This window comes from Oncorhynchus keta, chromosome 14 (genome assembly GCF_023373465.1).
Source record: "Oncorhynchus keta strain PuntledgeMale-10-30-2019 chromosome 14, Oket_V2, whole genome shotgun sequence".
In the NCBI taxonomy this organism is placed as follows: Eukaryota; Metazoa; Chordata; class Actinopteri; order Salmoniformes; family Salmonidae; genus Oncorhynchus; species Oncorhynchus keta.
Window position 1 is genome coordinate 72,043,170 of NC_068434.1, and position 19,432 is coordinate 72,062,601.

The following is a 19,432-nucleotide window of genomic DNA, read 5'->3' on the forward strand; positions in this document are numbered from 1 at the left end:
CTTCATCAGATGACACTCATAGGACTTCATGTTACACAATACATGCATGTTTTATAATAATAATAATATAATATAATAATTTCGATAAAGTGTATATTTATATCAAAAGATCTCATTTTACATTGGCGCGTTACGTTCAGTAGTTCTAAAACATGCGGTGATTGTGCAGAGAGCCACATCAATTCACAGAAATACTCATCATAAATTTTGATGAAAATACAAGTGTTATCCATGGAACTAGAGATATCCTGCAACCGCTGTGTTAGATTTCAAAAATACTTTACGGAAAAAGCAAACCATGCAATAATCTGAGTACAGCGTTCAGACAACAAAGCAGTCAAAAAGATATCCGCCATATTGTGTAGTCAACATTAGTCAGAAATAGCATTATGAATATTCACTTACCTTTGATGATCTTGATCAGAATGCACTCCCAGGAATCCCAGTTCCACGATAACATTTTGATTTCTTCAATAAAGTTCATAATTTATGTCCAAATAGGTTATTTTGTTAGCACGTTAGCGCAAATCCAAACGCGCGCTCAGGTCCAGCCGGATGTCGGACGAAAAGTTCCAAAAGTTATATTACAGCCCGTAGAAACTTGTCAAACTAAGTATAGTATCAATCTTTAGGATGTTTTTATCATAAATCTTAAATAACGTTACAACCGGAGAATTCGGAGGACCTGAGCCCTAGGACCATGCCCCAGGACTACCTGAAATGATGACTCCTTGATGTCCCCAGTCCACCTGGCCATGCTGCTGCTCCAGTTTCAACTGACCTGAGCCCTAGGACCATGTCCCAGGACTACATGACACGATGACTCCTTGCTGTCCCCAGTCCACCTGGCCATGCTGCTGCTCCAGTTTCAACTGTTCTGCCTTACTATTATTCAACCATGCTGGTCATTTATGAACATTTGAACACCTTGGCCAGAAGAGGACTGGCCACCACACATAGCCTGGTTCCTCTCTAGGTTTCTTCCTAGGTTTTGGCCTTTCTAGGGAGTTTTTCCTAGCCACCGTGCTTCTACACCTGCATTGCTTGCTGTTTGGGGTTTTAGGCTGGGTTTCTGTACAGCACTTTGAGATATCAGCTGATGTACAAAAGGGCTATATAAATTGATTTGATTTGATTTTGATTTGATTTTCATTCCTGTCTGTAGAAAAGCAATGGAACGAGAGCTAACTCTCTCGTGACTGCGCCTCAGAGCCTGTGGCACTCTGCCAGATACCTGGCTCAATCAGCTCTCATTCGCCCCACTTCACAGTAGAAGCCTGAAACAATGCTCTAAACACTGTTGACATCTAGTGGAAGCCTTAGGAAGTGCAATATGACCCCATTTACACTGTATATTGGAATGTCAAAGAGATGAACTTACAAACCTGGATTTTCCCCTGGTTTTCGCCTGCCATATGCATTCTGTTATACTCACAGACATCATTCAAACAGTTTTAGAAACTTCAGAGTGTTTTCTATCAAATACTACTAATAATATGCATATATTAGCATCTGGGACAGAGTAGCAGGCAGCTTACTCTGGGCACCTTATTCATCCAAGCTACTCAACACTGCACCCCTGTCACCAATCCAGCCGCTGTATCAGATTTTAAAAAGGCTATACGGTGAAAACATACCATGCGATTATCTGAGGACAGCGCCCCTTGTAAAAAAGCAAACAAACATTTACCAGCCAATTCCAAACATTGTTTATGGTCTATATAATCAATACTATTTCAACCGAACAATACCGTTTTCAATAGAAAGGAAAAAGAAACAAACGGCACGCTCACGGGAGTGTGCTGAATCAGGTCTGTAAAGTTCCTCTGTCCTCTGACCAAAATGGCTGTTTACTTGTTTTTCAATTAAAGCCTGAAACCATGTCTAAAGACTGTTGTCTTGTGGAAGCCATAGGAACTGCAATCGGATTCATAACCCATTGGATTCTCTATAGGCATTGAGTTGAAAAACAGCCAGATTAAAATAATTCCACTTCCTGGATGGATTTTTCGCAGGTTTTCGCCTGCCATATCAGTTCTGTTATACTCACATACATTTTTAACAGTTTGGGAAAGTTTAGAGTGTTTTCTATCCAAATCTACCAATTATATGCATATCCTAGCTTCTGGGCCTGAGTAACAGGCAGTTTCCTTTGGGCACGCTTTTCACCCGGAGGTGAAAATACTGCCCCCTACCCAAGAGAGGTTATAAGAAAAGTAGGGGCATTGATAAAAAAAACAGTCAGTATCTGGTATGACCAGCATGTGCATCATGTAACAGAGTTGATCAGGCCGATTGTGGCTTGTGGAAAGTTGTCCCACTCCTCTTCAATTGCTGTGCGAAGTTGCGGGAACTGGAACATGCTGTCGAACACATCAATCCAGAGACTCCCAGGAATTGTGTACAGATCTTTGCGACATGGGGCTGTGCATTATCATGCTGAAACATGAGGTGATGGTGGCAGATGACTGGCATGACAAATGGGCCTCAGATTCTTGTCGTTAACTCAGTGCATTCAAATTGCCATCGATAAAATGCAATGGTGTTTGTTTGGCCGTAGCTTATGCCTGCTTATACCATAACCCCACCGTCACAATGAAACACTCTGTTCACAATGTCACATCAGCAAACCACTCGCCCACAAGTCGCCGTGGCCTGCAGTTGTGAGGCTGGTTTATCTAAAATTATGTTGGAGGTGGCTTATGGTACATAATTGAACATTACATTCTCTGGCAACAGCTTTGGTGGACATTCCTGCAGTCAGCATTCCAATTGCACGCTCCCTCAAAACTTGACATATGTGGCATGTGTGACAAAACTGCACATTTTAGAGTGGCCTTTTATTGTCCCCAGCACAAGCTGCACCTGTGTAATAATTATTCCATTTAACCAGATTCTTGATATGCAACACAGTGGATTGATTATCTTGGCAAATGAGAAAGGCTCACTAACAGGATTGTAAACAAATGTGTGCACAACATTTGAGAGAAATAAGCATTTTGTGCGCATGGAACATTTCAGGGATCTTTTAATCAGATCATGAAACATGGCACCAACACCTTACTGTCACGCCTTGGTCTTAGTATTTTGTGTTTTCTTTATATATTTGGTCAGGCCAGGGTGTGACATGGGTTATTGTGGTGTGTTTTTTGTCTTGGGGGTTTTGTGGGGCGTCGACATAGTCTATAGCTGCCTGAGGCGGTTCTCAATCAGAGTCAGGTGATTCTCGTTGTCTCTGATTGGGAACCATATTTAGGCTGCCATATTCTGTGAGTGTTTTCGTGGATGATTGTTCCTGTCGCTGTGTAGTTGTTCACCAGACAGGCTGTATAGGTTCTCGTTCCGTTTGTTGTTTTGTAATATTATAAGTTATTTCATGTCTCGTTCACTTTCATTAAAGAACATGAGTAACCACCACGCTGCATTTTGGTCCGACTCTCTTCCAACAGACGAACGCCGTTACACTTACACCATGCGTAATATTTTTGTTCAGTGTAATTCTTCACACCTGCCCAATGAAACTGAGGCTACAGACAGAGCCATCAGTGCACATGGCTCTAGATCCCAGCATAAATATTCCCCTTAATGACAGAGAAGGCATATACAGTGCCTTCGGAAAGTATTCAGACCCCTTCGCTATTTCCACATTTTGTTAAGTCACAGCCTTATTCTAAAATTGATCAAATATTTGTTTCCCCTCAATCTATACACAATACTCCATAATGACAAAGTGAAGACAGGTTTTTATTTTTCTGCAACAAAATAAAAAAAATACCTTATGTAAATAAGTATTCAGAACCTTTGCTACGAGACTCGAAATTTAGCTCAGATGCATCCTGTTTCCATTCATCAACATTGAGATGTTTCTACAACTTGGAGTCCACCTGGGGTAAATTCTATTGATTGGACATGATTTGGAAAGGCACACACCTGTCTATATAAGATCCCACAGTTGACAGAGCATGTCAGACCAAGCCATGAGGTCGAAGGAATTGTCTGTAGAGCTCCGAGACTGGATTGTGTCGAAGCACAGGCCTGGGAAAGGGTACCGAAAATGTCTGCAGCATTGAAGGTACCCAAGAACACAGTGGCTTACATCATTCTTAAATGGAAGAAGTTTGGAACGACCAAGACTCTTCCTAGAGCTGGCTGCCTGGCCCAACTGAGCAATCGGGGGAGAAGGGCCTTGGTCAGGGAGGTGACCAAGAACCCGATGGTCACTCTGACAGAGCTCCAGAGTTCCTCTGTGGAGACTGGAGAACCTTCCAGAAAGACAACCATCTCTGCAGCACTCCACCAATCATGCCTTTATGGAGAGTGGCCAGACGAAAGCCACACCTCAGTAAAAGGCACATGACAGCTCGCGTGGAGTTTGCTAAAAAGGCACTTAAAGGATTCTCAGACCATGAGAAACAAGATTCTCTGGTCTGATGAAACCCAAGAGTGAACTCTTTGGCCTGAATGCCAAGGGTAATTTCTGGAGAAAACCTGGCACCAGCTTTAAGGTGAAGTGTGGTGGCAGCATCATGCTGTGGGGAGGTTTTTCAGCAGCATGGACTGGGAGACCAGTCAGGATCGAGGGAAAGCTGAACGGAGAGATCCTTGATGAAAACCTGCTCCAGTGCGCTCAGGACCTCAGACTGGGGCGAAGGTTCACCTTCCAACAGGACAATGACCCAAAGCACACAGCCATGACCATGCATGAGTGCCTTCTGGACAAGTCTCCGAATGTCCGTGAGTGGCCCAGCCAGAGCCCGGACTTGAACCCGATCTAACATCTCTGGAGAGACCGGAAAATAGCTGTGCAGCAAGGCATTTAACCTGCCAGAGCTAGAGAGGATCTACAGAGAACAATGTGAGAAACTCCCCAAATACAGGTGTGCCAATCTTGTAGTGTCATACCCAAAAAGACTCCAGGCTGTAATCGCTACCAAAGGTGCTTCAACAAAGTACTGACTAAAGGGTCTGAATACTTATGTAAATGCACTGTATGTATCCTGATGACTCAACCCTATACGCTAATCACTGTAACCCTAAATAAAGAGTTGCAGTCAGCTTTAGAATGGGTGGCCAGTAATAAACTATTCCTGAACATCTCTAAAACTAAGAGCATTTTATTTGGTACAAATCATTCCCTAAGTTCTAGACCTCAGCTGAATTTGATAAAGAACAAAACGGGGCTGTTGAGCAAGACTAAATTACCTGGTTTTTACCTTGGATTGTACACTGTCATGGTCAAAACATTTTGGTTCAAAGGTTGTAAAGATGGGGAGAGGCCTGTCAGTGATAATGCAATGCTCTGCTTTTTTTTGACACCCCACTCCACAAAACTCGCCCTGCCGGCTCTAGTTTTATCTTATCTTCATTATTGCTCAACCATATGGTCAGGTGCTGCAAAGAATGACCTAGAAAAACTGCAGCTGCCAGAACAGAGTGGCATATCTTGTTATTGACTGTAATCAGAGGGCTAATATCAATACTATGCATGCCAGTCTCTCTTGGCTAAAAGTGGAGGAGAGACTGACTGCAACACTTCTTTTTATAAGAAACACAATTGAAACATTCCTAATTGTTTGCCTAGTCAACCTACACACTGCTCTGACACACACTTACCCAACCAGACATGCCACTCGGGGGGTCTTTTCAGTCCCCAAATCAAGAACAAATGCAAGAAAACATACTATATTATATAGAATCATGATTGCATGGAACTCCCATCTCAGATTGCTCAAGTGAACAGCAAACCTGGTTTAAAAAAACAGATAAAGCAACATTTCACAGCACAACGCCTCTCCCCTATTTGACCTAGATATTGTGTGTGTATGTACTGATATGTAGGCTGTGTGCGATGTTTTAAATGTATGTAGTTCTGTCCTTGAGCTGTTCTGTCTATTAATATGTCTTTAATATGGCATGTTTTGCTTATACCCCTGCTGCTTTCGCAACAGCTAATGGGGATCCTAATAAAATACCAATTTCAAATACCAAAGAAGTGGTTAGCTTGTATGAAGACTTGAGGAAGGGCTGAAAGGGAGTTGTCACAAACAGAAATCATGAAAAACACTGCTTTATTCGATGTCAAAGGGGATTCCTTTGTAGCAGCTATAGTGAGTTCCCATTTCCAGTATTATTTCTTTCATAACTCCTATATCCCTCTGAGGGAGTTAAGTTGTACTAGCAGGAGGGTTACCTGCCTTTAGCATGCTAACTCCGTGTCCCCTGGTGGATAGCTCTCTGTAGAGGGGTGCTTAGCCCGCTGACCTCAATCCACATAGATGCTGCATGGAGGGGAAAGACACACGGCCCAGAAGCCAAGTCTAGGGTAGCACGCACACACACACAGAGTGCAAAGACACACACAGTGCGTGTGGTCCGAACACAAAGACAAGCCCAGTGCGAACACACATGCACACCCACATACATGCACAAACACACGCAAAGGGCGCACAAGCACACGCTGACAAATGAACACACACGTATTGCATACACGTGCATTTTGCTTTCACAATATATATGCATGGTTCACCTTTACACTATTCATTCTACATCGCAAACACAGCTTTTGGCTGTCTGTCCCTGATGTGGTGTAGTTTTCCTTCTCAGGGAGCTGACATGTAACATAGTCCAATTTGTTGTGGATGCCCCCCGCTGCTTCCTGGAAATGGCTCCCAGGCAGGGCCTGTGTACAGGGCTGTCATCTGAATGACACTGTTTGGCTGAAGTGTCTTCACCACCGCTACAGACAGCCTACCATGCCAGACCCACCCCCTTCCAGTTGTGTCACTATAACTCTCCTGCCCTGTCCGTCTGTCCCCAGGTTTAATTGAGCCGGATAAATTAATCTGACATTGACACAAACACATGAGCAGGCATGCACACACAAACACCACATCCGGCTGAAGTTCAGGAGGGATTATGCAGTGTGTAGGAGATGTTGAATTGAGTTGACTGGGAGACTATTTGGGTCAGGGGGTAATCAGTAGGATGGGACTATACCAGTATCGCAATACTTGTTAATGTCGTGGCAAGGAAACAAAACACGAAGGGGACTTAACTTCTTTAGGAAAACAGTCCTAATATTGGAAACAAACATTATTGTGTTGTCATCCAGAACCACATGTATTTATTTTCCAAACTATAGCACACTATTTAACATACAGCAGGTTTTTAAAAAGGACCAAAGACTTGCTTCGTGCTTTAATTTTTGCCATGGGAAAAATATTGATACCCTGGTATTGTCCCTGCCCTAGTAATCAGATTACATGGGTTAAGGTCAGCGAGTGGGGTGATGGCAGGGTTATGGAGGCTCCAGACGACCTCGGGGTTCATGGAATAATGGTCTCACCCAGTGGGGGTTCCACATAAATACTGCATAGACCGAGACTCAAATAAAGGTAATACAGAATGACTGATTGACAGCTGCTCTATGACATCAATACATGCATGACATAATGTGCATTCAGACCCCTCGAATACCTAGGTGTCTCCTTCCAGACTCACATTAAGCATCTCCAATCCAAAATTCAATCCAAAATTAAATCGAGAATCGGCTTCCAATTTCACAACAAAGCCTCCTTCACTTATGCTGCTAAACATAGCCTCGTAAAACTGACTATGCTACCGATCCTTGACTACAGTGATGCCATTTACAAAATAGCCTCCAACACTGGCAGCTTCATTAAATAGTACCCGCAAAACACCAGTCTCAACATCAACAGTGAGGAGGTGACTCTGCGATGCTGGCCTTCTAGGCAGAATTCCTCTGTCCAGTGTCTGTGTTCTTTTGCCCATCTGAATCTTTTCTCTTTATTGGCTAGTCTGAGATATGGCTTTTTCTTTGCAACTCTGCCTAGAAGGCCAGCATCCTGTAGTCGCCTCCTCATTGTTGATGTTGCGACTGGTGTTTTGCAGGTACTATTTAATGAAGCTGCCAGTTGAGGACTTGTGAGGCATCCGTTTCTCAAACTAGATACTAATGTACTTGTCCTCTTGCTCAGTTGTGCACCGGGGCCTCCCAATTCTCTTTATATTCTGGTTAGAGACAGTTTGCGCTGTTTTGTGAAGGGAGTAGTACACAGTGTTGTACGATATCTTCAGTTTCTTGGCAATTTCTCACAGGGAATAGCTTTCATTTCTCAGAACAAGAATAGACTGACGAGTTTCAGAAGAAAGTTATTTGTTTCTGGCTATTTTGAGCCTGTAATCGAAACCACAAATGCTGATGTTCCAGATACTCAACTAGTCTAAAAAAGACCAGTTGTATTTCTTCTTTAATCAGCACAACAGTTTTCACCTGTGCTAACATAATTGCAAAAGGGTTTTCTAATGATCAATTAGCCTTTTGAAATGATAAACTTGGATTAACTAACACAACGTGCCATTGGAACACAGGAGTGATGGTTGCTGATAATGGGCTTCTTTACACCTATGTAGATATTCCATAAAATAAAATAAATATGGCGTTTCCAGCTACAATAGTCATTTACAACATTAACAACATCTACACTGTATTTCTGATCAATTTAATGTTATTTCAATGGACAAAAAAATGTGCTACTCTTTAAAAAAATAAGGACATTTCTAAGTGACCCCAAACTTTTGAATGGTAGTGTATATTTGGGGAGTTTCTCCTATTCTAGTCTGCAGCTCCTTTCAAGCTCTGTCAGGTAGGTTGCGTAGCATCGCTGCACAGCTATTTCCAGGTTTCTCCAGAGATGTTCGATCGTGTTCAAGCCTGGGCTTTGGCTGGGCCACTCAAGGACATTCAGAGACTTGCCCCAAAGCAACTCCTATGTTGTCTTGGCTGTGTTCTCAGGATCGTTGTCCTGTTGGAAGGTGAACCTTTGCCCGAGTCTGAGGTCCTAAGTGCTCTGGAGCAGGTTTCCATCAAAGATCTCTCTGGTCTTTGCTCCGTTCATCTTTCCCTCGATCCTGACTAGTCTCCCAGTCCCTGCCATGGAAGAACATCCCCACAGCATGATGCTGCCACTCATGCTTCACCGTAGGGATGGAAAATATTATTTATTAAAACAAAAAAAAATTATTTCACCTTTATTTAACCAGGTCGGCGAGTTGAGAACAAGTTCTCATTTGCAACTGCGACCTGGTCAAGATAAAGCATAGCAGTGTGAACAGACAACACAGAGTTACACATGGAGTAAACAATTAACAAGTCAATAACACAGTAGAAAAAAAGGGTGAGTCTATATACAATGTGTGCAAAAGGCATGAGGAGGTAGGCGAATAATTACAATTTTGCAGATTAACACTGGCGTGATAAATGATCAGATGGTCATGTACAGGTAGAGATATTGGTGTGCAAAAGAGCAGAAAAGTAAATAAATAAAAACAGTGTGGGGATGAGGTAGGTGAAAATGGGTGAGCTATTTACCAATAGACTATGTACAGCTGCAGCGATCGGTTAGCTGCTCAGATAGCTGATGTTTGAAGTTGGTGAGGGAGATAAAAGTCTCCAACTTCAGCGATTTTTGCAATTCGTTCCAGTCACAGGCAGCAGAGTACTGGAACGAAAGGCGGCCAAATGAGGTGTTGGCTTTAGGGATGATCAGTGAGATACACCTGCTGGAGAGCGTGCTACGGATGGGTGTTGCCATCGTGACCAGTGAACTGAGATAAGGCAGAGCTTTACCTAGCATGGACTTGTAGATGACCTGGAGCCAGTGGGTCTGGCGACGAATATGTAGCGAGGGCCAGCCGACTAGAGCATACAAGTCGCAGTGGTGGGTGGTATAAGGTGCTTTAGTGACAAAACGGATGGCACTGTGATAAACTGCATCCAGTTTGCTGAGTAGAGTGTTGGAAGGAATTTTGTAGATGACGTCGCCGAAGTCGAGGATCGGTAGGATAGTCAGTTTTACTAGGGTAAGCTTGGCGGCGTGAGTGAAGGAGGCTTTGTTGCAGAATAGAAAGCCGATTCTTGATTTGATTTTCGATTGGAGATGTTTGATATGAGTCTGGAAGGAGAGTTTGCAGTCTAGCCAGACACCAAGGTACTTATAGATGTTCACATATTCAAGGTCGGAACCATCCAGGGTGGTGATGCTAGTCGGGCATGCGGGTGCAGGCAGCGATCGGTTGAAAAGCATGCATTTGGTTTTACTAGCGTTTAAGAGCAGTTGGAGGCCACGGAAGGAGTGTTGTATGGCATTGAAGCTCATTTGGAGGTTAGATAGCACAGTGTCCAATGACGGGCCGAAAGTATATAGAATGGTGTCGTCTGCGTAGAGGTGGATCAGGGAATCGCCCGCAGCAAGAGCAACATCATTGATATATACAGAGAAAAGAGTCGGCCCGAGAATTGAACCCTGTGGCACCCCCATAGAGATTGCCAGAGGACCGGACAGCATGCCCTCCGATTTGGCACACTGAACTCTGTCTGCAAAGTAATTGGTGAACCAGGCAAGGCAGTCATCCGAAAAACCGAGGCTACTGAGTCTGCCGATAAGAATATGGTGATTGACAGAGTCGAAAGCCTTGGCAAGGTCGATGAAGACGGCTGCACAGTACTGTCTTTTATCGATGGCGGTTATGATATCGTTTAGTACCTTGAGTGTGGCTGAGGTGCACCCGTGACCGGCTCGGAAACCAGATTGCACAGCGGAGAAGGTACGGTGGGATTCGAGATGGTCAGTGACCTGTTTGTTGACTTGGCTTTCGAAGACCTTAGATAGGCAGGGCAGGATGGAAATAGGTCTGTAACAGTTTGGGTCCAGGGTGTCTCCCCCTTTGAAGAGGGGGATGACTGCGGCAGCTTTCCAATCCTTGGGGATCTCAGACGATATGAAAGAGGTTGAACAGGCTGGTAATTTGGGGTTGCGACAATGGCGGTGGATAGTTTCAGAAATAGAGGGTCCAGATTGTCAAGCCCAGCTGATTTGTACGGGTCCAGGTTTTGCAGCTCTTTCAGAACATCTGGTATCTGGATTTGGGTAAAGGAGAACCTGGAGAGGCTTGGGCGAGGAGCTGGGGGCGGAGCTGTTGGCCGAGGTTGGAGTAGCCAGGCGGAAGGTATGGCCAGCCGTTGAGAAATGCTTGTTGAAGTTTTCGATAATCATGGATTTATCGGTGGTGACCGTGTTACCTAGCCTCAGTGCAGTGGGCAGCTGGGAGGAGGTGCTGTTGTTCTCCATGGACTTCACAGTGTCCCAGAACTTTTTGGAGTTGGAGCTACAGGATGCAAACTTCTGCCTGAAGAAGCTGGCCTTAGCTTTCCTGACTGACTGCGTGTATTCGTTCCTGACTTCCCTGAACAGTTGCATATCGCGGGGACTATTCGATGCTATTGCAGTCCGCCAAAGGATGTTTTTGTGCTGGTCAAGGGCAGTCAGGTCTGAAGTGAACCAAGGGCTGTATCTGTTCTTAGTTCTGCATTTTTTGAACGGAGCATGCTTATCTAAAATGGTGAGGAAGTTACTTTTAAAGAATGACCAGGCATCCTCAACTGACGGGATGAGGTCAATGTCCTTCCAGGATACCCGGGCAAGGTCAATTAGAAAGGCCTGCTCACAGAAGTGTTTATGGGAGAGTTTGACAGTGATGAGGGGTGGTCGTTTGACTGCGGCTCCGTAGCAGATACAGGCAATGAGGCAGTGATCGCTGAGATCCTGGTTGAAGACAGCGGAGGTGTATTTGGAGGGCCAGTTGGTCAGGATGACATCTATGAGGGTGCCCTTGCTTACAGAGTTAGGGTTGTACCTTGTGGGTTCCTTGATGATTTGTGTGAGATTGAGGGCATCTAGCTTAGATTGTAGGACTGCCGGGGTGTTAAGCATATCCCAGTTTAGGTCACCTAACAGAACAAACTCTGAAGCTAGATGGGGGGCGATCAATTCACAAATGGTGTCCAGGGCACAGCTGGGAGCTGAGGGGGGTCGGTAGCAGGCGGCAACAGTGAGAGACTTATTTCTGGAGAGAGTAATTTTCAAAATTAGTAGTTCGAACTGTTTGGGTATGGACCTGGAAAGTATGACATTACTTTGCAGGCTATCTCTGCAGTAGACTGCAACTCCTCCCCCTTTGGCAGTTCTATCTTGACGGAGGATGTTATAGTTGGGTATGGAAATCTCAGAATTTTTGGTGGCCTTCCTGAGCCAGGATTCAGACACGGCAAGGACATCAGGGTTAGCAGAGTGTGCTAAAGCAGTGAGTAAAACAAACTTAGGGAGGAGGCTTCTGATGTTGACATGCATGAAACCAAGGCTTTTTCGATCACAGAAGTCAACAAATGAGGGTGCCTGGGGACATGCAGGGCCTGGGTTTACCTCCACATCACCCTCGGAACAGAGAGGGAGTAGTATGAGGGTGCGGCTAAAGGCTATCAAAACTGGTCGCCTTGAGCGTTGGGGACAGAGAATAAGAGGAGCAGGTTTCTGGGCATGGTAGAATATATTCAGGGCATAATGCGCAGACAGGGGTATGGTGGGGTGCGGGTACAGCGGAGGTAAGCCCAGGCACTGGGTGATGATGAGAGCGGTTGTATCTCTGGACATGCTGGTTGTAATGGGTGAGGTCACCGCATGTGTGGGAGGTGGGACAAAGGAGGTATCAGGGGTATGAAGAGTGGAACTAGGGGCTCCATTGTGAACTAAGACAATGATAACTAACCTGAGCAACAGTATACAAGGCATATTGACATTTGAGAGAGACATACAGCGAGGCATACAGTAATCACAGGTGTTGAATTGGGAAAGCTAGCTAAAACAGTAGGTGAGACAACAACAGCTAATCAGCTAGCACAACAACAGCAGGTAAAATGGCGTTGACTAGGCACTGGGGCCGACAGATAAAACAAACAAGCAGAATGAAGTACCGTGATTAATGGACAGTCCAGCGTGCATCAGCTATGTAGCCAAGTGATCAGTGTCCAGGGGGCAGCGGTGGATGGGGCAGGGAAGCTGGACTGACAAGTGTTATCCAGGTTAAAAAACTAACAATGACTAAATAGCTTGTAGCTAGTTAGCTGGTTAGCATCTGGGGGTTCTTGAGTGTGTTCTAAAAATTAAAAATAATAGCGATTCCGTATCACATTGGGTGAGGCAGGTTTCCGGAAGGTATAAACAAATTAAAAATCAGAAAGTACATATGGGTCCAGTGAGTGTTTGGGACGCGGCGATGCAGACGGTGCAGGCCTGTGCTAACAAGCTAACAGTTAGCAGGCCGGGGTAAACAAGGTAGCAGTTAGCGGACCAGGGCTAAACAAGCTAGCAGTTAGCAGGCCGAATTAGCAAGCAAGGAGATAGCAAGGGCTAGAGAGTTAGCCTTTGGGGGACGTCGCGATGGGGTGAGTCTGTTTATTCCTCTTCATGCGGTGACATCGATAGACCGGTCTTGGGCCTGGGTATTGTAGCCCAGGAGTATGCTACGGTGGTAAGCACAGGTGCTCTGGCCGGGCTAGCTTCAAGCTAAGTGGGTGGAAACGCTAGCCAGGAGTAATCATCCGGGGTTGCGGTTTAGCTAGATAGCTAGTTGTGAAGATCCAGCTGAAAAATGTTCCGTTTGCGGTGGGAATCCGGGGATAAAAAATAAATAGGTCCGTTATGCTCTGGTTAGCGTCGCGTTGTTCGAACTGGCGAGAGCTTTCCGAGCTAAAGGTTAGCTGATGACCGGTGAGCTGAAGACCGCTAGCATAGCTGGTGGTTAGCTGGCTAGCTTCAGTTGAGGGGTTCCGGTTCCGAAGTAAATATAAATACTTTAGGAAAAAGTAGCTACATTGGGTGAGGCGGGTTGCAGGAGAGTATTTGGAAGCTTAGGTTTAGCAAAATGTTTTAAAGATATGCGAAGAAAAATATGTAAAAACGAAAAAGAAACGATATATACAAGGGACACGATACGACAGGACGACTTACTGCTACGCCATCTTGGAGGGTTGTGTTTACTTTCTGAAGGCACTGTTTGAATGTTAACTGATTTTAGCAATTTATTGATTTCATAAACCTTATTTCTCAGGCAAAATATAATAATATGGGCTATTATTTGCCCTTTCCTGGGTAGCTAATCAGAAATAGACATCATATGAAGAAAACAAAGACAAAGCATGAGTGATTCCCCAGACTGAAAGTTTTCACCCCCAATGATCCCTAATTTATCTGGCACAACTGGAGGGACATACGGCAGAGGGCAAATGTTCCATGAAAAATACTGGGTTGCATATGACCTTGTATAAGATTACATCAAGCACACTCCAGAGCCAGTTAAATATGCATTTCCATATACAGAGTACTGGTCATCTACAGGCTTGGTAAAAGGAAAGAAAGTGTCCAAAGGTGAATAGAGGGATTGAGGGAGCAAGCACATTAACATGAAGACGCTGTCGCAAAGTAACATCTGCTCGCAATAACATCTGCATGTGACCAATAACATTTGATTTGATTTATTATACAAACATTATGTTATGGCATACTGGGATGCACAGGGAAGTGTCATAGACTCATAAAACTGCTTATTATCTTATTTTATTTAACTAGGCAAGTCAGTTAAGAACAAATTCCTATTTTCAATGACGGCCTAGGAACAGGGGCAGAACGACAGATTTGGTACCTTGTCAGCTCAGGGATTTGATCTTGCAACCTACAGTGCCTTGCAAAAGTATTCGGCCCCCTTGAACTTTGCGAGCTTTTGCCACATTTCAGGCTTCAAACATAAAGATATAAAACTGTATTTTTTTGTGAAGAATCAACAACAAGTGGGACACAATCATGAAGTGGAACGACATTTATTGGATATTTCAAACTTTTTTAACAAATCAAAAACTGAAAAATTGGGCGTGCAAAATTATTCAGCCCCTTTACTTTCAGTGCAGGATCTCTGAATGATCCAATGTTGACCTAAATGACTAATGATGATAAATACAATCCACCTGTGTGTAATCAAGTCTCTGTATAAATGCACCTGCACTGTGATAGTCTCAGAGGTCCGTTAAAAGCGCAGAGAGCATCATGAAGAACAAGGAACACACCAGGCAGGTCCGAGATACTGCTGTGAAGAAGTTTAATGCCGGATTTGGATACAAAAAGATTTCCCAAGCTTTAAACATCCCAAGGAGCACTGTGCAAGCGATCATATTGAAATGGAAGGAGTATCAGACCACTGCAAATCTACCAAGACCTGGCCGTCCCTCTAAACTTTCAGCTCATACAAGGAGAAGACTGATCAGAGATGCAGCCAAGAGGCCCACGATCACTCTGGATGAACTGCAGAGATCTACAGCTGAGGTGGGAGACTCTGTCCATAGGACAACAATCAGTCGTATATTGCACAAATCTGGCCTTTATGGAATAGTGGCAAGAAGAAAGCCATTTCTTAAAGATATCCATAAAAAGTGTTGTTTAAAGTTTGCCACAAGCCACATGGGAGACACACCAAACATGTGGAAGAAGGTGCTCTGGTCAGATGAAACCAAAATTGAACTTTTTGGCAACAATGCAAAACGTTATGTTTGGCGTAAAAGCAACACAGCTCATCACCCTGAACACACCATCTCCACTGTCAAACATGGTGGTGGCAGCATCATGGATTGGGCCTGCTTTTCTTCAGCAGGGACAGGGAAGATGGTTAAAATTGATGGGAAGATGGATGGAGCCAAATACAGGACCATTCTGGAAGAACCTGATGGAGTCTGCAAAAGACCTGAGACTGGGACGGAGATTTGTCTTGTCTCCAACAAGACAATGATCCAGAACATTAAGCAAAATCTACAATGGAATGGTTAAAAAATAAACATATCCAGGTGTTAGAATGGCCAAGTCAAAGTCCAGAACTGAATCCAACCGAGAATCTGTGGAAAGAACTGAAAACTGCTGTTCACAAATGCTCTCCATCCAACCTCACTGAGCTCGAGCTGTTTTGCAAGGAGGAATGGGAAAAATTTCAGTCTCTCGATGTGCAAAACTGATAGAGACATACCCCAAGCGACTTACAGCTGTAATCACAGCAAAAGGTGGCGCTACAAAGTATTAACTTAAGGGGCTGAATAATTTTCCACGCCCAATTTTTCAGTTTTTGATTTGTTAAAAAAGTTTGAAATATCCAATAAATGTCGTTCCACTTCATGATTGTGTCCCACTTGTTGTTGATTCTTCACAAAAAAATACAGTTTTATATCTTCATGTTTGAAGCCTGAAATGTGGCAAAAGGTCGCAAAGTTCAAGGGGGCCGAATACTTTTGCAAGGCACTGTATCGGTTACTAGTCCAACGCTCCAACCACTAGGCTACCTGCCGCCCCATTAATAGCTTGATGCCTGGGGAAATAAGCAATCAGCTGTCAGTCAAACACACACATAGACAGATACACATCTCCCAAGAGAAGATTTTCTAAAGGGGGACCACTCAGCTCAGAAATCTATGGAATATATCATAGAAGAGCAGTATGGAAATACAGCACTTGAGAGTGGATGAGTAAGACTTATTCCACACTTAAGCAGAAGGATTTTGTGCAAGGGAATCTTGCATATCACTAGAGCTGCTACGGTAGCTCATGACAGTTTTCTACAGTAAAAGTCGCCAATGAGATAAGCTCTTTTGAGGGTGCGAAAAAGTAAATTGAACAAACATTGGCCCTAGTTGTTACAGCCATGTTGTGAGTTAGCCAGGACAAAGCCTCCAGTACCGTGGACAGTCAGAGCAGTAGAGGAACTAATTGGCCAATTAATACCAGCTTTTCAGCAGTGGTAATGATCAGTTAAGGACCCGCTGATAACTGAGCACCAGTGTCATTTGAGAGGCAGTGGGTTTTCTCATGTATCGAGACTCCCAAAAACATTTCACCATCGCGACGTAATGGACAGGCTTGCGAATCGCTCAGTACAGTTGTTTGAAGTGAAGAAAGTACTGCTGAGAACCACTGTGAAGGCATACTTTGACAATAGTCATATTTTACACAAAGACAATCCATTCCCATTTTCAGTGCGTAAGGAAAATAGGAAAAAACGCTTCTATGCTGAGTTATGTCAAGACAATAAAAGGTTTTTGGCATCAAAATGTAACATGTAACACTATCAGAGAGGTATTAATTTCTCCGTCATAATCTTCCAATTGAGATATCCATAGAAATCCCATCAAACAACAGTCCGGGCCGTAAATTCAGTGGAGTCACATTGTTACTCATTTAAAATGTGAGGCAATGCATAGTGACATATACATTATGTAGTGCTCCAGTACATACATGGGAAAAAACACTAGGTACTGAATTATTCAAAAAGGTAAATGCACAGCTTGAGTCCAATTTCTATGTCAAAGCTTTTACCTATGGTGTCATTGCATTGTTGTTGTGTGTGCGTGCATTCATGAGTGTGTGTGTAACGTATCCCCTACCTCTGGTGTTAGTGCGTTATTGTCAGACGTCTGGCTGGATAGCAGCACATGCGTGAAGCCCTCCTCCTTCCTGACGACAATGTCACGGAATCGACAGTTGCTCTCGTTCTGCCGCACGTTGTACCTCAGCCGCTTGTGGAACACGTAGCCTTTGTCCTCTCCAAGCTTCCTCTTCACAGAGCTGTGCAGATTCACCTCACCGTTGGAGAGTGTGGAGCCTGTTGGAACATATGGAGCAGAGTGCGTGATGGGCAGAGTGCGTGATGGGCAGAGTGCGTGATGGGCAGAGTGCGTGATGGGCAGAGTGCGTGATGGGCAGAGTGCGTGATGGGCAGAGTGCGTGATGGGCAGAGTGCGTGATGGGCAGAGTGCGTGATGGGCAGAGCGCGTGATGGGCAGAGCGTGTGATGGGCAGAGCGTGTGATGGGCAGAGCGCGTGATGGGCAGAGTGCGTGATGGGCAGAGCGCGTGATGGGCAGAGCGCGTGATGGGCAGAGTGTGTGATGGGCAGAGCGCGTGATGGGCAGAGTGTGTGATGGGCAGAGCGCGTGATGGGCAGAGTGTGTGATGGGCAGAGCGCGTGATGGGCAGAGCGTGTGATGGGCAGAGCGCGTGATGGGCAGAGTGTGTGATGGGCAGAGCGCGTGATGGGCAGAGCGCGTGATGGGCAGAGTGCGTGATGGGCAGAGCGCGTGATGGGCAGAGTGCGTGATGGGCAGAGTGCGTGATGGGCAGAGTGCGTGATGGGCAGAGTGCGTGATGGGCAGAGTGCGTGATGGGCAGAGTGCGTGATGGGCAGAGTGCGTGATGGGCAGAGTGTGTGATGGGCAGAGCTCGTGATGGGCAGAGTGTGTGATGGGCAGAGCTCGTGATGGGCAGAGCTCGTGATGGGCAGAGTGCGTGATGGGCAGAGTGTGTGATGGGCAGAGTGCGTGATGGGCAGAGTGCGTGATGGGCAGAGTGTGTGATGGGCAGAGCTCGTGATGGGCAGAGTGCGTGATGGATCCTCAGCCCATCAGGAGTCAGAGCAGTGTACCCTACTTTAGAGAGACTTTCCTGGAAAACGACCTTGTGCATCTCAAGGGGTGTACTTGAGTTTCTTCACTGGAAGACTTATTCAGATACATTTTTTGTGCCCACAGTAGTACTGCAAGTGCCAGCTCAGCTAGTGACACAATAGACATGTAAATCATATTTTAACTTCCGTAGAGATGGGATGTGCATTACTGATATCGAAGAGAAAAAAAAAAACTTTGTCAACTACATTGCTCTGTTTGCATGTCAATGGTTGTCTATTCACACTTTCTTAAAATACTCCCTTGGAAGAGTGAGAAGGCTATATCAATTTTTATCATCAGGAAACATCATCATCATTTTGCATGCTGCTCTTGTCAACGTATCATAACTATTGAATCAGACCCCATCTTGATTCTATTCGTTTCTAAGACAATGAAAGAGGCATGACTGCAAATGAGCACAGAGATTCACACCAATTCCCCAGTCTGGGGTAAACTATGGCTGTGACAACATTCAAATGCAAGACTAGGATCCTCAGAGAGAGACAAAGTGATTCATTTTGTTTACGGGTCAACATAGAACAGTTACTGAGCACTGCTGAGCACAGAAGACCAAACAGGGACCAACACTCAGTTATTGACCAAGGAAAACTTAACTTGACCCATTGAGACATTACCAACTACAATGATCATTTATTCTATTTCTACAAATATATTTTATCACAACAAATGTTTCAGCACAAGTATTCTATGACCTGATTTGACCATGGGAAAATGAGCTAGATCGTCAATGCTGGAAAACCATGTCCAAACCTTGGTTTGATCCCTCAGGGGTAGGTAGGCCTGTCAAGAGTCCCCAGACCCCAGCCAGATGTTAGAATCCAAGGCTAGCTGTAAGTGTGACAGACATTTCTCCTCTGGCATCTCGTGACATTAGACATCGTAGGTCAATGTTATCACCCAACCAATAAACTATTACATTTGTTGCGATGGGACCATATTGAGGCAAATGTTTCTATAAAGGCAAAGTGACACTAATGAATCCGTATAGTGGATGTATATAGATGGATGACATAAAAACCTCAAC

The 19,432-nt window shown here is 44.6% G+C and overlaps 1 protein-coding gene across 1 annotated transcript in view; it reads right to left on the reverse strand.

The window, feature by feature from the left end:
- LOC118394179 (chromodomain Y-like protein 2) overlaps positions 1-19,432 on the reverse strand; it is a 49,308-nt gene that overhangs the window by 11,350 nt on the left and 18,526 nt on the right. Inside the window, exon 3 of the mRNA XM_052462449.1 lies at positions 17,330-17,547. Coding sequence (XP_052318409.1) covers positions 17,330-17,547 — 218 coding nt within the window. The remainder of the gene's footprint in view (positions 1-17,329; positions 17,548-19,432) is intronic.